At 42.9% G+C, this 14,951-nt stretch overlaps 1 protein-coding gene across 1 annotated transcript in view; it reads right to left on the minus strand.

The window, feature by feature from the left end:
• Positions 1-205: 205 nt before the first annotated feature.
• The window catches only part of ITGAV (integrin subunit alpha V), a 63,864-nt gene continuing 49,118 nt past the window's right edge, over positions 206-14,951 (minus strand). The window contains exons 21-30 of the mRNA XM_081912111.1: positions 13,665-13,757; positions 13,407-13,486; positions 12,047-12,127; positions 11,819-11,924; positions 10,901-11,059; positions 10,236-10,349; positions 6,592-6,705; positions 6,388-6,498; positions 5,021-5,143; positions 206-2,850 (exon numbers count right to left, since the gene is read on the minus strand). Of these exons, the coding sequence (XP_081768237.1) occupies positions 2,755-2,850; positions 5,021-5,143; positions 6,388-6,498; positions 6,592-6,705; positions 10,236-10,349; positions 10,901-11,059; positions 11,819-11,924; positions 12,047-12,127; positions 13,407-13,486; positions 13,665-13,757 (1,077 nt within the window). The 3' untranslated portion in view covers positions 206-2,754. The remainder of the gene's footprint in view (positions 2,851-5,020; positions 5,144-6,387; positions 6,499-6,591; positions 6,706-10,235; positions 10,350-10,900; positions 11,060-11,818; positions 11,925-12,046; positions 12,128-13,406; positions 13,487-13,664; positions 13,758-14,951) is intronic.

A 14,951-nucleotide genomic window follows, 5' to 3' on the forward strand; every position in this document is an offset into this window, starting at 1 on the left:
AAGATGTGTCTATTCAGCAATGAACTTGATTGATAACTCACTCTGGGTTGCAATTCTGTGCACACTTACCTGACAGTAAGCCCCATTGAACAGAATGGGACTGTTCTGAATAAACATGCATAGGATTGTACTGTTAAGAAGGATACTTTCAGTAACAGCTATGTCCAGATACAGACCAATAGAACCACAAGGCCAGAAAAAAATATTTATCTCTTATCTTAACCATATTTGCTTCCAATTAAGCAGACTGAAGTGACAGGACATAACCATTTGGTTTTGGGTTGGGGGGGTAGCGTTTTTTGTACATTTTGATGCATAGGCTTTTGCTGTGTACAAAATATATATTCTTCATGAAAAGAATTATTAAGTATAAAATGCTTAATATATTTCATTTTGCCTACTTCTGTGACATTCGTTCCTTTAAAAATATTTACATACAGTACAAATTCATTCATCTGAATGGTCTAGGAGGGGATATCCAAGAAAAAAGAGATTTGGATAAACCAGAGTACTATTTACAAAGTGTTGCAGCGTCATTGGCCCTTATGGAAGAACACACTGTGTATGTGGCAAAGCAAAACTATCCAATAACTCAGGAAACTGATACAATCTGTTGTGTTTTGCAGTTCATGCTTATCAAAAAATCACCTCTTTCAGTATGGCATTTGTATGGAAAGTGCTACTTTGAGCCCCATAGAAGCAATTGTCTTCTCTTTATTTTCTTAAGCCTAGTTCACACCTGCATGCTCATCACTTGATAACTTGCCTGTATGAAAGGGCCATCAGATCTGGCACCATGGCATAGACAGAGCTCTATTTTTCCAGTTGCTCCTAAGTTCACACATTCAGCTAACAGTCATCGAGTACAGTAATCAATATCCCCCCCAAAATCAAATGATGTGCATGCACGTGGTGCACTAGGCCCGAGATAAACACTAAAACTTAAGTCCCTTTGTATTTTTCCTCTCACAGAAAATAGAGATGATGTTAAAAATAAATCAGCAATTCAGAACCACATCGCTTTGATAAATCGACCTCATTTCCCAATTTTGGTAGTTCATCTACATGGCACACAGTTGCTCTCATAGTCCACATTTTTTATTTCTGCAACTAGCCATATCCTTCCCGTTAAATGTACTTACAATACCCCATTTTAGGAAGAGGAAGAAGCACATAAGACCAAACCTTACAATTCAGCTTCACATTTGCCTCCTTCTGTATTATCGCCTCAGTGGTCACTCTTCTCCAGGAAAGCTCTCCATGAGAGCTCTTTAATACCTGGCCAACATCTCCACTGAGGTTTCAGCTTCCTTCCATAGATCAAATCCTGGCAATGATCCCAGAAAGAGTGAAGGTACAGTCGACTTCCTCTGAAATCCCATTCACTTGGAACTGCCCTTTAAGGCTCTTTCCTGCTTAACAACATGCATCCTGCGAGCTGTTCAGAATAAAATGCTTTCCCTTCATTACTCCACTGCTTTCCTCTATGACGATTTTTTTTTAAACCTCCTGCCAAATGCAACCATGAGGAGGTCCCACTTGAGACAGCATAACACTGCCACTTAGTATCTTCACTGGGACACGCTCAGCACAGCATGTCTGCTACCACTGCCTGTCAACTTACTTGTGCAAACAGGATTCCTTCTTTACGTGTCTAAGGGTTTGATCTGTAAAGACCCAGAGCCAAGCCAAGATCTAGAGCGGGATGTGGCCTTCTGAACTCTTCAGTTTTCTACCTTAGGCTGCAGGTAAGAGCTGGAAATTGTGAGACACATTTGTTGAAGGCTTCTAGTGGGCTTGTAAGAGGTTAGAATTTCAATTCATCTAAGCACCATTTGCTTCGCTCCCTCTATTTCCTCTTCTTGCTCATCCTCCAACAGGCTAGTTTTGCTAGAAATAATTCCGTTTTGTTTCAAAACTTGCATTTTGAAAGCAGAAGTAAAATTATGCATAGTAAGGTCAAGCAGATACTCTTAATTATTTTTATAATATATTGTGATTGAAGAATTTCCATTTCCTTGTATAGGCTTTGAATTTTCTGAAGTGCGAAAAATTATGAAAGGCTAGAAAAGTTATCAGAAGTCTGGTGCACAAATCAATCATTTCCCAGAGTATGGGTATATTAGTGTCTAGAAAAAGGCTGATGATATCTCATAAATATTAGGAAACCGAAATAAAACTTTTGCATCTACGAAGTGGACAGCAATTCCTGAAATGGGTACCGTACAGTTGTCTTCTATGGCGAACTCACTGGAAATCATATAACTGGAGCAGAACATTGTACGTTTTGTCAATTTAGATGTTTCTGGTTTGAAAATGTAGTGGCAAGTTAAGTACTTCTGAGGATTGGTGAGTACCGTGGAATGGTCCAGCCCAGACAGTCTTCAATTAGTGTACACACAGTTCATTAAACGGATGTAGTAATTGCAGGTCTTCAAACTCTTGCTAGCAGTTCAAGTTGTACCAATCAATACATTTTATGTCTTTAGCTTTCCGAAGCCGGATAAGCAAGGCTGTGGCACTAAAAATATGCTCATCAGTGCACATGTATTAGTCATGTATGTGAACAGGATTAAATAGGAGGGAGGCTAACATATTGTTAACCTCTGACTACTGTAAATGCCAGAAGACACCTGCAGTGCAATTCTAGACAGTCTGTCCCTCAAGGCAGAAAAAATACACATTTTTTTTTTTAAAAAAGGAAGGTGTTGACCATTCTGAACCTTTTGGTAAATGACACAGCTAAAACACTGCTTAGGCCTCTGATGTCCCTTCTCCATTTTCATGCGGCTGCAGCTGTTCCCTTTCTTGTTCTTCCTGAGGTGGCCGCACACGCTTGAAGAAACCCACCTGTGTTGTAGAGAGAAAGGAAGGAAATACAATGCACATTGGGAGCGACACGGGAAATATCTCTGCCCATAAACACCCCTGGGCCTCACTCATGGGGGTATCAAAATAGTTAAGGCATCCCCACAACAGGTAGACAAATGCAGCCCCCAATTTCAAAAACATTTTACCATGCACACAGAATCCGCATACAGTGGTACCTCAGGTTAAATACTTAATTTGTTCTGGAGGTCCGTTTTTAACCTGAAACTGTTCTTAACCTGAAGCACCACTTTAGCTAATGGGGCCTCCTGCTGCCGCCGCGCCGCCAGAGCACGATTTCTGTTCTCATCCTGAAGCAAAGTTCTGAACCTGAAGCACTATTTCTGGGTTAGCGGAGTCTGTAACCTGAAGCGTATGTCACCTGAGGTACCACTGTATGTGCATGGGACTTCCATATGCCACGCTACTGTTGTTACACGCACAACATCCACATAGTTCCAGTTACAGATAGGTAGCCGTGTTGGTCTGCCATAGTCAAAACAAAAAAAATTCCTTCCAGTAGCACCTTAAAGACCAACTAAGTCAGTTCTTGGTATGAGCTTTCGTGTGCATGCACACTTCTTCAGATACACTGGAAACTTCTGTTTCAGTGTATCTGAAGAAGTGTGCATGCACACGAAAGCTCATACCAAGAACTGACTTAGTTGGTCTTTAAGGTGCTACTGGAAGGAATTTTTTTTGTTTTAACATCCACATACATAGCCTAGTTGACCCAGCACATCAACAGCGCTTTAAAAATCTATTTACTGCTGAACCTCTTGCCACCAGCAGAACTCAGCCAGGCCTTCTGCAATAACAGATCTTTAAACATCTGGACGCAGATCTTAAGCAGCCAATTCATTGTTACTATTTTAAAACATTTAAATATTTCTGTTCTGTGAGGTTGGTCACAGAACTGTTCTGTGAGGTTGGTCTGAAAACTGGTATAACTGCGTAAGCAAACCTGTTAAAGGGCTGGGGAGGGTCCATTTGAATCAACTAGAACCAGAGCTCTCACAGCCGACCGCTACAGAAATCTCAAAGGCTGTACAACTTGTTTCCTTCGGTTCTTTTCCTTGTGTTTATCTGAAGCTGCAGCTAAATGGACAAACTCCCTGTTCTTCTACCTGTTTTGTGCTTTCATGTGATTGGGCACGTGTACCTCTACAACCATGCTGAATGCCCCAAAAGATTACTCATCTGATTTCTGTCTTTGGCTACTGGATTTCTGGCTTTGATTTCCAAATATTTATATGGAACACAAAAGGTAAGTCAGTTTAGAGGAACAGGGGAACCTTTGGCCATCTTTAGGCTTGGCAGAGGTCCCAGTTAGACAGCTTCCCCAATCCACAGCCTCTTGCCCCGCACCTGACATGAAGTGTAGGGCATATACCGATGTTGCTGGGATGTGCTGCACTACAAAGTGCCCCACTGAGAACTTTCTAATACAGCCAATCAACAGGCTGGCAGAGGAAATAGGTCCATTTTAACTGAAACCTGTCTGCAAACAAAAAGGGCACATTCTTTGTGCCCATCAGCTGATCTCCTTTGCGGGTATACTGCCAGTGCCCATCAGTGGCTTTGTGCCCAGTGATCCCCTCTGGAGAGGTCATCTTGGGGGATTGACAGGTGGTCAGTCCCACCCATCTTTCAAAGTTTCTTTGTGGCAGAGGTAAGGATCTGGCCCACTGACTGGATCCAGTTCCCCACCCACGATTTAGAGCAGCCTTTCTCAACCTTGGGTCCCCAGATGTTTTTGGCCTACAACTCCCATCATCCCTGACCACTGGTCTTGTGAGCTAGGGATCATGGGAGTTGTAGGCCAAAAACATCTGGGGACCCAAGCTTGAGAACCACTGATTTAGAGGCTTCTTCCCCCTAGGTTGAACCTACTCAGAAATAGGCTCCACCAAGTTCAATGGGAGCTAATCACAGACGAGCATAGGAGTGCACTCTGAAAAGTAGCATAGTACAATAAAATGAGCCAGGATAGCTCAGCTGGTTAGAGCGTGGTGCTGATAAGGCCAAGGTTGCAGGGTCGATCCCCATATGGGACAGCTGCTTATTCCTGCATGGCAGGGGGTTGGACTAGATGATCCACAGGGTCCCTCCCAACTCTACCATTCTATGATTCATTAAAGACACCACTTACCCTGTACATTATAAAGACTAGAAGTGCCAGAAGTAATAATCCCGCTAAGACGGCTAGTATGATTACCCAGACTTGCACGGTCATGGGTGCTGGCTGAATTCCCCACAGGATATTTGTGGTAACCTAAAGAGGAGGAGATGACAACATATTTTATAGAGAAACAATGTAGAGCGTTGGAGGGATATGCTTTGGAAATTCTTCATGATTCACTTGCATGTGGCACACCAGTGGGCAGAAACAAACACTGTTCAACGAAAGGGAAGGAGCAAGGTTTTCCTGGCCTATGTTTGTGTGTATGCTGTGATTTGGCAGGAGCAAAATCTGGCACCGCTTGCCGAATTGCTCGTAAGATAAAGGTAGCTTCTGGTCAGAAGATGATCGCATAGCTTCACTGGCTTGGATTTTGAGTTGCTCCCACTGATGGGAATATGCTTGAGTGGTATTCACTCACAGGATACTTGATGGCAGAAGTGGGAGAGGCAAGCTTAATCAGCACCCTCCTTTGCCCTGCAGCCCCTTGCACCCTCTGAAAATCTGCTGTGGAGGTTTGGAGGAATCTCCGAATCGCCTCCCCGCTACCGAAGCAAAAGTCTTCCATGAACAGAAGTACAGTTGTACCTTGGAAGTCGAACGCAATCCGTTCTGGAAGTCTGTTCGACTTCCAAAACCAAAGTGTGGCTTCTGATTGGCTGCAGGAAGGTCCTGCAGCCAATCAGAAGCCACAAAGCCCCATCGGACGTTTGGCTTCCAAAAATAGTTCGCAAAACAGAACAGTCACTTCTGGGTTTGTGGCGTTCGGGAGCCAAAATGATCGAGAACTAAGCTGTTCGAAAACCAAGGTACGACTGCAGTCCTTCCATTTGTGGAAGGTTATTAGGGCCAATTAAACACCACTGAAGCCTCCATGCTGTCTAGCTTAATATTGCTGGCTTTGATGGTGATAAATCTGCTGAAGCTCAGGGCTGCAATCTTGTGCACATTTGCATGGAAATAAGCCTCGATAGAATACATATGTCCTAGGTAAACATGCATAGGATTGGGTCTGCAATTGTGTGATTAGTCGATTGCAATGCAATGGGCTGGCTCCGAGTTCTGCGCCAATGCTATTCTGTATGCCAGCGCCAGACACGAGCCCAATCTGGAGCAGCAGTGTGAAGGCTGCATCTAAAGCTTTTAATTGAAGGCTAAAATTTAATTAAAAGCTTCAGCAGCATGCGATAAAACTGAATGAGCCCAACAATCCATGATTTAATATAGGACAATACAAACATTGGAAGCAGATCAGATGCGTGTTTCATTTTGACAACTCTTTTCAGCTTAATTGTGTTGCCCTGGGTCGCGCTAATTTTGAATATCAAATAGCTTACTATTGTAGAATTGTGGACATCTTCGGGAAAGGAAAGATTCTTGTAAGGGAACTCGATAACGCTGAAGGAAGCAGATGATTTGAGAGAATAGGAGTGGTTCTGGTTTTCTTTCTGTGATGGGGATGATAAGAAAGAAAATGTCAAATTAGAACCCATATTATTCAGGGGCAGGCAGATGTCGTAGAAACAGCAATGGATGCTTACGTTCATGAAAGTCTGAGTCCAAAGGCGAGATTTTAAGTACAGAATTGCCGTCTTCTCCCTCTCTAGGCGACCCACTTGGCAAAATATCTTTAAACATTCTGCAGTTCCGCAGCCCTAAGGTTAAAACAAAAGGAGAGGAAGAGCTGTACGTGAGTTTTCAGATGTTATGTTCAAAGGAAACTGGTACCACAGAGCTATCCATGCTTCCATTTACTTCTTGATTTATTTCCTATGTGCTGGATCCACCTCCTGAGAGCTGCTTGTAATGCTGTTATTACTACAATGGTGACCCAACATGTTTGGTGGTGTAACAACTACTACACCCTGCTTGGGTACCACTGCAGCGAGACTTTGAATTACGCTGCTGGTGACTTGTGTGATATTCATACCAAATGTTGAAGTTTGGGAAAAGGGAGTAAAGTGTGAATTAAAAGCATATGCTCCTGAACCATTTTTAGGTAGATCTCCCTGGCTAAATTTACCTACATACATTTCCACGATAGAATTCACCAAAATGTCTGGGAACTAACAGCAACTTGTTTTCCCCTGAAGATGTTTATTTCATGTTAAGTAGACTGGCATGAAATGACATTTCTGCCTGTTATCTCATTCCCTTTTCTGCTCCAGTTTCTTCAGCTAGAGAACAGACTGTCAAAGCTACTCTGGATGCTTCAAAGAAACAGCAAGAAGAAATCTCATGTGTTCTTGTTCTTGTTCTTATTCTATTCAAGAACACATGAGATTTCTTCCAGCAAGGATATTATTAGCTCAACAATGGAAGCAAGAAGAAATGCGAACAAAACAAGAATGGCAAACGAAATTGATGGACTATGCTGAGCTGGAGAGACTAACGGGGAAAATTCAAAACCAGCAGGACCAGACTTTCCTAAAGGACTGGAATAAATTTATGTTGTATCTGAAAGACAGTTGTAATTACCTAACATTGCTTGTAGGGTTACAAGAAGTTTTGTAAGGAGGACTATATAAATTATTGTGAAAAGGACTAAGATTGCTGATGTAAGATTGGACTTTTAGCAATAAGCATAGTAACAAAATGCAAAATCAGAAAGGAACTAAGAAAACCATTAGAAGTGGTTGAAGGAAGTCTTAGGCTGTGATAGCCAAAGATTTGTTATGTTGTTTTGGAGTTGTCATGTTGTAAAATTTGTGCAAAATCCAATAAAAATTATATTAAAAAAAGAAAAAAGAAATCTCATGTGTTGCTTGCACCTCCTCTATCCATGTTTCCAGGTCTTATCTATTGCTGTGGGTGGGGAGAGATGGATGTTCCATGAATGAGGGCACTTGAGATGAGATGTGGACAGATGTGGACAGAGAGAAGAAACAGAAATACCGTATTTTTTGCTCTATAAGACTCACTTTTTCCCTCCTAAAAAGTAAGGGGAAATGTGTGTGCGTCTTATGGAGTGAATGCAGGCTGCGCAGCTATCCCAGAAGCCAGAACAGCAAGAGGGATTGCTGCTTTCACTGCGCAGTGATCCCTCTTGCTGTTCTGGCTTCTGAGATTCAGAATATTTTTTTTCTTGTTTTCCTCCTCCAAAAACTAGGTGCGTCTTGTGGTCTGGTGCGTCTTATAGAGCGAAAAATATGGTAGCTCCATCAGTACAGGGTGGAATTATTTTTTGTCAAGTGACACCATGGAAATTCAGAATGCAATTTTTTTAAATTCCCATTTTTCATGAACACACCTATGCTCTGTGATTTCATGTGCATACAGTTCTAAGCAAAATTAAGGTGGAGAAGAACAAGGGTGCCTTTTTTGGGTGTGCTTTCCTTTACATCATACCTACAATATTAAAGCACCTTTGGACACAGGAGGCAGCACCCTTGAACTGTGAAACCACAAGGCACAAAGGTAAGTCATCAGCACATGATTTTGAGAATCCCATTGTCCTTGACTTTTCCATTCCTGGAAAGGCTTGGAACAATGAGTTATTTGTCAAGCTGGCAAATCAGTTGTAGAGGTTTGCACCTCGTATATCACAGGCATCTGAAGTGCAATAAACATGCAGCATTAAATCATCTCTCGCTAGGGCCATTAAAATCCAATATTTGCTACCCTGCAGTGGCTGATGTAATGCTGTAACCTTTTCCTCCTGATCATGGGGAAAACATTGCAGCAGCAGCAGCAGCTGCAGGCATGCATGTTGCATTTCAAATTGCCATTGCTGTCACCCAAATGCAGAGAGGATGGGGGAATATGCCAGTGGCAAAGGATGTAGATGTGCACCATTTGTGTGTGTCCCATGTTAGGATTTTGTGGCTCTGGGTTATCTAAGTCATGTGTTCGATTATTCATACCATGCAAAGTATTTACACACATTTAAATGAGTTACACCCACTTATTCTGAGAACTCCAAATGAGCTTAGCATGCTCAGTCTGAATCAGTTGTTATAAATCATTCCGTATAAGGATTTTTCTCAGAGGCATTGCTAGTGGAACATCCCAGGGAACCAGAATTGCAATACTCAGGCTCTAAGAGGTTTTGAATTTGAGAAACGTAACCTAGCAAGCAATATATGCCAAGGTCACTGTAAAACGGCCCTCAGGAATCTTTCACAGAGTCGGTTCCCTTCCAACCTTACAGTGCTTTGAATCCTAGAGCTGGTACAGTCTTGGCTGACCACTTATTGCAACCCCTGGTGGTAACCTCAGCTGGTGTGCAATTTACAACCAAACCACAAACAGTGCCTGCAAAAGAAGAGGTGCAAAGTTGCAGAGTGGTGTCTGCAATGATTTGGATTCTGCAACCCTGCTTAATTCACTGGGCTTCTTCAGAAAGGGAATTTAGATAAAAAGCCCATGTAATTTGCAGATTTAAATAGTGCTGAGCCAACACACCTGGCACTATACACCTAGAAGCATCACTACACACCTAGAAACATACACCTGATGTTTTAATATATGCTGTAAGCCACCCAGGGTGGCTGGGGAAACCCAGCCTGATGGGTGGCGTATAAATAATAAAAGTATCATCATCATCATCAAGGCAAAATTATCCATAGTTCACAGGTATCTCTGGTAAGGGGAACTTGCATTGCTAAATATCCAAAGGGAGCTATGTAACATATTCTCTCTCACTCCCCTGTCGTGATACATGCCCATAACAGTCTTCCCCTAGTCCAAATCAAATCTTGATTCAATGATAGGAACTGCCTTATACTCAGTCAGATCATTTGTCCATCTGTGTTGACTGGCAGTGGTTCTCCAGTATTTTGGACAGTAATTTAATCAGCCTCTCCAGCCCCCACACTGAGAGATGTTCAAATACACCATGTTGCATGTTTTGTGTTAATCAGGATTTCTTGCATTACATAGCTACCATATAGCAGGTCTCTACTCATCAAAAAGCATCTGATCAGTTTCGATCTCCCGTGAGTGAGGCAGTAGGGCCTAGGCATCTTTACCTAAAGACAGAGGCAGGCTGCCAAAGGTTTGGGCAACCATCCCACCAGCTTGCTCACCTCTTTTCTCAGAGTTTCCCTAACCAATCTGTCCGTCATGGTCAATCAGGGCTATGCATCTATATGAGAATTTGCTTTATGGAGCAATCCCTTGGGACACATGAAGCATACCTAAGATTCTCAAACTTTTCTCAAACAAATCAATAAACAGACGTTACCAAAGTTTGTACATCTCCCTCAGCTGCGCTGAGGTCCCTCCGGTTGACATTGTGACTGCGGCTATCTCCTCCATTTGTTGTTTCATTCTTTTCATCTTGGTGAGGCGTTGACATCTACAGCATCAAGAAGGATTCGATTATCAGTACGGATTGGCGACACATTCCTAAACACTTTGTGGATGGGTGAACAGCATACATTGGAAATCGAGAGCGATAAACGAGATACCAAAAAGCCCACGGCCATTTTGAAATGGTCACTTGCCCTGTCCACATTCAGGGAACTGCTGTTGTCAAGTGAGCCCACAAGGGGATGGGCTGGTTTGGGAGTGAGGTGACTTCAACCAGATCTTTAGTGGAGAAGGTCTATGCTGCTGAGCAGACGAGATGAGAGTATGTTTGCATCATCACCCTCCCAAGGTCACTTCATTTCTCCCTGTACCTCTCTTCTCTAACGAATTCGCTCAACATTTGCACAGAAGAACCTCTTTGGCCAAGCATTTGGGCAGATACAAGCGAACAACCGCTGGATTCCCCGCTGCCCCTTTTGATGACAAGTTGAATATTCTTTAGCATTATAACCACTAACAATGATTTGTATTGCTTTAAACATTCACGACAGATGGATTGCTCAGTACACGGAAAATCTGAAGATGTTTTCGACTTACCTTAATTTTTAGCGGGTTAATCTCCATATCGGAAGTGCAGTTCATGGGGCCTTCAATTTCATATTCCATAATATACAACAGGGTGTTGTTGTTATACTTGTAAGGCCACTGAAGATTGAGCATCACTTTGCTGACGGCACTCGGGCCATTGTTTCTGAGCTAGTGAGAGGCAGGAGAAACAAATGACCACGAAGAACGATGCTATTTTCACTCTTACAGTACAATAGCTATGGCTATTGTGGCATATGCCCCAACAACTTGTCTGTGGGCACAGCCAGGCAATCCTATGCTATTTTAAAAGCCATCCAGATGTTGTTGGACTACAACTCCCCTCATTCCTGACCACCGCTCATGTTGGCTAGGGATGATAGAAGCTGCAGTCCAATAGCATCTGAAGGGCCAACATCAGGTTGACCACAGCGAATCCCTTTGCTCTTACCTATCTCAAAGCTGTGTGACATTGGTTCAGAACTGGGCCACCTGCCACTACAGATGTTAGAACGGAAAATCCCGCCCCACTCCTCAGGTCTCCAAAAGCCCTTGTGTAATGCTTTTGTAATGCATATTTGTTATGTTAAATACCGCCCAAAGGTTGTGAAGCACCTGGCAGGCTACAATACAGTGACTCATGGGTTGTGTTTGGCTTGGCAGGTAACACATTTTTCATGCATGCTCTTAAGTCTTTCTGTTCTGTTTCTGGGGGAGGGAGGAGGGTAGAAGGGTGGTCTCGGTACCATAAATGCATGAACACACCATGACATGTGACATCCCTGCATATAGTACTAAGCTGCCTGGTGGCCCTCACTCTGCAGGTTTGCAGCCCACAAGGCCATCTGATTAGTTAACCATTCTGGCAAGAGGTAAGGCATAATTCTAGCAGGCATGGCCTTCTGGTTACAGCCTTGAGCACAGATTTACCTCATAGATGTGTTGAACCAGAGGTCCGATGTCATCCTCCGTTTCTGGATTCTCCTTGGGTTGCCAATTAGGAATTGGGAGAAAAAGATGATCCGGAGAAGAAACCCTAAAATTACATAAGGAGCGCACAATAACCATCAGGCACCGTGAGCATGCAGCATAAGCCGCATAACTGTGAAATGAAGGAAATGAGGCACTAGCTACAATGGCACCAAGGCCATCACTCACCCTCTGATTTCGACAACTGCTAAGATGGCCAGGTCCACCTGATAAGATGTCACGGGGCTTAGGTTGTTGTACATGTTAGAGCTGTGAAACAATGCAATGGCACAGCGAGTCAAGTTATGTGCTGCTGTCAAAGGTAAAAGGAAGGAGGTTCTACCCTACAAGCAGCATGCGCTGAAAGCACACGGTTCAGTTCAGTAGCCCATTTCAAGTGAGTTGCTTTTCTTGCAATGCCTGAAGAGTGCCTGCTTTCTGAGAACTTTCTCCTTTAAATCAGAGGTGGGAAGCTAGTGGCCTTCCAGACATTGTTGGGCCGGTCCATGTGGTGGGCCAGACTTTATTATTTTTTGGGGGGGGAAAGAATGAATTCCTATGCCCTACAAATAACCCAGAGATGCGTTTTAAATAAAATGACACATTCTACTCATGTAAAAACATGCTGATTCCCAGACTGTCCGTGGGCCAGATTGAGAAGGCAATTGGGCCAGATCTGGCCCCCGGGCCTTAGTTTGCCTACCCATGGGCTACGACTTTGATCTTCTCCAATCACTGGTGATGCTGTTTGGGGCTGATGGGAGTACAACATTATCAGGAGGGCCAAAGGTTTCCCATCCCTGCATTTAAAGGGCAGCAAACTGTCAATTTAGGGGCCAAGCTCTGGAATTTTTTTGCCTCAGGTAACAAAATGTGTCAGGCTCTCTCTGCCCAGAAGTTTCATTGGTCTTAAGACAGCCATTTAAAAGAGGAATGCAATCCAATATAAACTCTCTCTCTCTCTCCAACTCACTCTGTACATCCCATTTTGGAGATGCGCAAATCAATACATTCCTTTTACAGCATATGTTGACTAATATGCTGAGTATCTCTGTCTTTGTGGTTAAATGTAATATATTGGCAATGCAGTCCTGACTGATGTTAGATTGCAGGTTTTTAAAACAATAGATTCTGGAAGAGAGGCAGCGGCCTTTTAAATGCAAAAGGCCACAGGTACACAAAGATCCTCAAACAAGATTTCATTTATGACATTAACGGGCAAAAGGTTTTAATGATTTATTGTTTCTTTTTAGACTGCATGGTGCTTGGAGATTTCTGAAACATGTGAGATACGCATACATGCTTTTAAATAAATTAAGAAAATGGCTAAAAAGGGAAGTCGGTGGTATTAAATTGGAAATGTGTGTGTGTGTGAGTGTGTGTGTGTATATGCACCATATAATTACATTGTTGCTATTTAATATTCTTACAGACAATAATATTACTATTATTTATAATTTAATTCCGTTTCTGCCTGTCCCCCCCCCCCCGTTTCAATAGCAGCCCCAGTTATTAGACAGGTGAGTACACAGTGCTAAGTGCCCCATACCTACGAATCTGTAGATCAAACTTCACAAAGGTGTCCATCTCAGATTCCTGATGAACACTAAAATGGAGGCCGGCTGAAAGCTTGAACACAAAAGAAGATGTACAGGATTTAACATGTGACAGTTGGAAAGTGGTTGGTTTAACCCGTCGTGTGACTCATCCAATTAACCAAAAGGCAGTCAGTATGAGGCTGCCTCCCAAACCAGCAAACCCTGCTGCTGTAGGCATAGGGTTCTCCTTTGTTTTTGTTAATTCTTACTTTTGTTCCTGCTTTCATTGGATTCCCAAGGTCACAGACAACTAGCCGGGTTTTATTCTCAGTTTTAAATGCGCATGAAAGCCTTGCCAAATCCTGCAGTGAAACAAAGGTGACTGTTTTCAGAGAAGAGCACAATACTTATCATTCTCTAAGCACATTCTCCTTCTGACATATAATGATATTTATTGTCTGCACTGAATTCTTTAGCGCTTCCAATGGTTATGAGCGGTCTATCAAACATGACATTTTAGGGTTCAGAACCTGTCTCTCCGCTGGCAAGTGTGGTGCAAAGATCACTAGTGTTTTTCAAGTCCAGAGGAAATAATCAATTATCAGGCTGTAATCTCTAAGCACACACTTATCTAGAGGTAAGAGAGGGAAAGAGTGATTTGTTCCATTGTGCATATGACTAAAGAGAGAATTGAAGCCAGGTCCAAGTTTGGAACTGTATTGACAACACCAAAATGGCTTCCAAATGGGCAATGCTGCTTTGTTTAAGGCAGCGACATTTCATCAGTACTCTAGCAGGCCAGCTCCATTACTTAGGCAATAGTACAGTCATACCTTGGATGCTGAATGTCTTGCAAATCAAACATTTTGGTTCCTGAACGCCGCAAACCTGGAAGTGAGTGTTCTGGTTTGCGAACGTTCTTTGGAACCTGAACATCCAACAGGGCTTCCACAGCTTCCAATTGGCTGCAGGACCTTCCTGCAGCCAATGAGAAGCCACACTTTGGTTTTCGAACATTTTAGAAGTCGAACGGACTTCCGGAACGGATTCCGTTTGACTTCCAAGGTATGACTGTATTACCAAAACATTTATTTTTTAAAACTTCACCTAGAACTTGGGCTCCTAAATCTTCTTTAAGATACCAATACAGTCAGTTGCTAACAACTGTGAAGTAAATCCTGAATGCATCATGGCGGGGGAATCTTGACATGCAGAATTTTTCTGGTGCATTTATTGCGCTGTACATTCTTAATTATTGCCATGTTAGGGACAAAACAGCAACAGGCACTTATCCCAGTCCCTTGGGATCGCCCCGTTCATTTCCCAAGGTGTAAGAGCATGAGCCTGAATTAATTTAATTACCAAATGTGTGGCTCTAAGCGCCTCAACAGAAATAGCTTTGTCTTAGCAGCCTGGCTCGCTTTGCACAGACTGCTCCCTGTTGCTAGACAAGACACCTCTCTCCCAGTTTAGGAGAGGATCATCCAGCTTTATCTTCCAGCTGGCAGGTCCACACTGTTCATCAGCACCATATGATCAACTAAAAGGGATGAAGC

The sequence above is a fragment of the Podarcis melisellensis genome (assembly GCF_964234715.1).
Source record: "Podarcis melisellensis genome assembly, chromosome: 1".
Lineage (NCBI taxonomy): Eukaryota > Metazoa > Chordata > Lepidosauria > Squamata > Lacertidae > Podarcis > Podarcis melisellensis.